Source organism: Abrus precatorius, unplaced genomic scaffold (assembly GCF_003935025.1).
Source record: "Abrus precatorius isolate BTA unplaced genomic scaffold, Abrus_2018 Scaffold11, whole genome shotgun sequence".
Taxonomy (NCBI): domain Eukaryota; kingdom Viridiplantae; phylum Streptophyta; class Magnoliopsida; order Fabales; family Fabaceae; genus Abrus; species Abrus precatorius.
The window spans coordinates 4,394,549-4,397,718 of NW_020874303.1; the positions used below are offsets into that span (position 1 = coordinate 4,394,549).

A 3,170-nucleotide genomic window follows, 5' to 3' on the forward strand; every position below is an offset into this window, starting at 1 on the left:
CTTTGTTATTTACATTAAACTAACAAGAATACAACAGCGGCTATATCATACATGGTACAAAGGATTCTGACATCTTATTTATTATTTGTTATGTCCCTACTGAAATAAGAATAAAATCAATCAATAAATAACAATTATTAGGTATATATGACCTTATTAACAGAGAATTTCAAGGATCTAGCTAAAACATATTATACTGATAAGGAATGCGTTTTTGGGATCTGCGTGCTCCCTGGTTAGAACCTCTAAGGGGTCCAATGGTTATTTCCAGTTCAGCAATATATGGTTAGATTTCTTCGACATCTTTAGCTAGCGTAAGAGGTCATCGGTTCTAAAGATGAATTGGTAAGTTTTTATGCTGCATCTGTGCTTCATTCTCAAGCTCTATCATGCTGCCAATGATTATGTCAGAAGCACTATTCACAATTTCGGAGAAGTTTCTGCATTTCGCCGGAAACAAAATGAACATTAGAAAACAATAGATATATAGCTATATTATACAAATAATAATTATAGGTTAACAGTTCTATATAACATGTTTAGTTCTGGAATTAAAACATAAAAACAGATGTAAACCATAGGTAAACGTTAACCAATAACGAACTCATGCATAACATTCAAGGTTAGACCAAGCATTGAATTTTAGTATAGTATTGTATATTCTCTTAGTACATGTGAAAAAATATTTAATTTCTTAAAAATATATTAAAAAATCAATACTTTCTCCTTTACCAAAGAAGCTACCTAGAGATTATCATGAAAACATAATAGAAAGATTTAAAACAATTTATTTATGTTATATAATATACAATTTTTAAATATATGCCTAATCATATATAATAAAAAGTTAATAAATAATAATTATGCATTAAAAATTATAGTATTTAAATGTTAATAATATATTGAATCATATGTTATTCTTTGATTTTTAATAAACATATAATAAGAAATTAATAAATAAATTTATATTAAAAATTATAGCATTTAATGTTATTGATATATTCAATTATATAATATTTTTTATTTTTATAAAAAAGTTATTATATAGAAATTTGTATTGTTTATGTTTTTTACATGTATGTATACTGACCCTTTAGAGGAATTGAACGTGAGTCCGACAGTGTACTTAGCCTCCTCAAGAGCCCATCTAAACCGGCGAAGATCATTTTCAGACCATTTTGGATTGTTAACAACGCGCAACTGAGAAGGCTTAACATCACAAAAGATAGGTATAACCTTCTTATTGCAACCCATGAGAAGTGCCAACTCATGCAGGCAAAAGTATGATTCTGTGTAGTGAGGGGAGAAAACTGCTACACCAATTTTGCATTCCATAACTGCCCTATCGATTTTTTCGAACAGTTTGTCCCCTGGCTTCATGTTCTTGTTGTCCAAGAAAGGGTTGAATCCGTGTCGCTTAAGATGATCATAAAGCAGTGTAGCCACTGTTTTCTTTGTGTCCATGCACCTGTGGTTGAGGAACGCATCACACGGTTCCATAACTCTCTTTGTCACCAAATGTGTTCTCCTTAGGTGACTGAAAAGCCTTCTTTGGAAGTTCATTGCCATATATGCTAAAGGTATTAAGAAAAATTGGAGTTTAATTGAGTAACAAGAGAGAGGTGCTGTGATAATTAAGCTGGCGTTTATTTTTATTGACTACGATATGATATGATATATGATGATGAATGATAATGAAATGGGTATCTATAGATTTGATGGAGTTCCTTTTTATAGCGGTGTGTATGTAGTGAATTTTTTTAATGTAGTTTTTTCTTTGATTTATTTTTGGTCTTATTTGTATAACTTTCTTTTGGTGGGATATTCAATATGGTTTTACTTTGGCCTTGGCGACATTTGATTTTGAAAGCATGGAAAAAATTATTGAGATTCAAAAGTTTGTTTATGGTTATGTTTTGTAGAGTTTGACAGACAGATGAGAAAAGCAGTAAATTAGACTCCCTCTAGGTTCTATACTGAATTGAGGAGTATACCCCTTCAAACAAGTTATGGTCATTTTGTTTGTGTTTCACTCTTATTCTCTCATGTGAACACTGAAAATGATCCATAAGAGACACGAAGTTGATCTTTTGAACGAAAAAAAGTACTTAACTTTTCCATATTTTGGGTTGGACTACTGTCTATTGGAAGAACAAGAAACAAACCGACATTTAAACTACCGAAAATGTTTTGTTAACAACTTTTGTGAACAATTTCCTTTTACTTTTTGGCAAATATTAACAAGTTCTTGACAACGTTAGTCAAAGAATTTAAAATATAAATTTTTATCTAAAATATTATTAATAACCTTTTTTTAATTTTAATATACTTTAATGTAATTTTTAATAAAAAAATATTTTTAATTTCTTATCAAAACCTTTAAAGCACTCATTAATAAGACATTTATCTTTTTAATTTATTTTTGAGATATATGCACATATAAAAAATAAAAGTAAGTTTATACAATATCACATGTTGTATTATTTCTTATTTGTTCATAACTTTTAAATTAATATACCATGTCCCCCTCAATTTCTGCACATGTTCTAAGTAATTTCGTCTTGTCTGCGCCAAGAATTTTTTTTAATTCGCTTTGACCAACTTGTCCATTTGTGCATACAACCTACAACATATTGAATGTCTTCTTGATTAGTCAACCATATATGTGTCAATGGCTTTGTCTCTCTTTGTATATAAAGATTAATTGTGAAAGGAGTAAAAGTCCAGGGTGCTTCTTTTCCTTTGACTGTTTGAATAGACAATTTCAAGTCATAACTAATCACAAGTTTTAATACGTAGTTGATAAGGAATTCTATATCAAAATACACCTAGAAATGAACCAATACTATTTGAATTTACGAGAGTGTATATCATGATCAATATTTTTAATGTAAGTTCCATGATTTGGCAGGCAACTTCATGTGGGTTATAGAGCATGTCAAACACAGTATTTCAGAGCAGCATCTTTTACTGAGATGCTATGATTCCTCGGAAAAACTTGAGTTTAGTAATTAACAACCATAGTACATTAATTAGTATTGGCTATTTCTACATAATTATGTGAACTAGCTAGACTTGAGATGGTGTAAAACTGGGACTGCATTGGTTTTTTTTATTTTTTTCCTGTAAAGTTTCCTTTGCACTTTATTTGTTTCCAAGCACAGTTTAGT

At 29.7% G+C, this 3,170-nt stretch overlaps 1 protein-coding gene across 1 annotated transcript; it reads right to left on the bottom strand.

Annotated features, from left to right (window-relative positions):
• Window positions 1-331: 331 nt before the first annotated feature.
• On the bottom strand, window positions 332-1,569 carry LOC113855482 (disease resistance-like protein CSA1). The gene is made up of 2 exons (XM_027487129.1): window positions 1,091-1,569; window positions 332-440 (listed from the first exon to the last, which is right to left on the bottom strand). Exons 1-2 carry the CDS (start codon window positions 1,567-1,569, stop codon window positions 332-334), a joined length of 588 nt encoding a protein of 195 aa, XP_027342930.1.
• Between the last annotated feature and the right edge of the window lie 1,601 nt (window positions 1,570-3,170).

What these genes read in the sequence shown, in the direction of transcription:
- LOC113855482 (XM_027487129.1), bottom strand. Translation starts at nt 1,569, where the DNA reads ATGGCAATGAACTTCCAAAGAAGGCTTTTCAGTCACCTAAGGAGAACA. An exon ending in ACGTTCAATTCCTCTAAAGG is followed by an intron (nt 441 to 1,090) that starts GTCAGTATACAT and finishes GGCGAAATGCAG; the next exon opens with AAACTTCTCCGAAATTGTGA.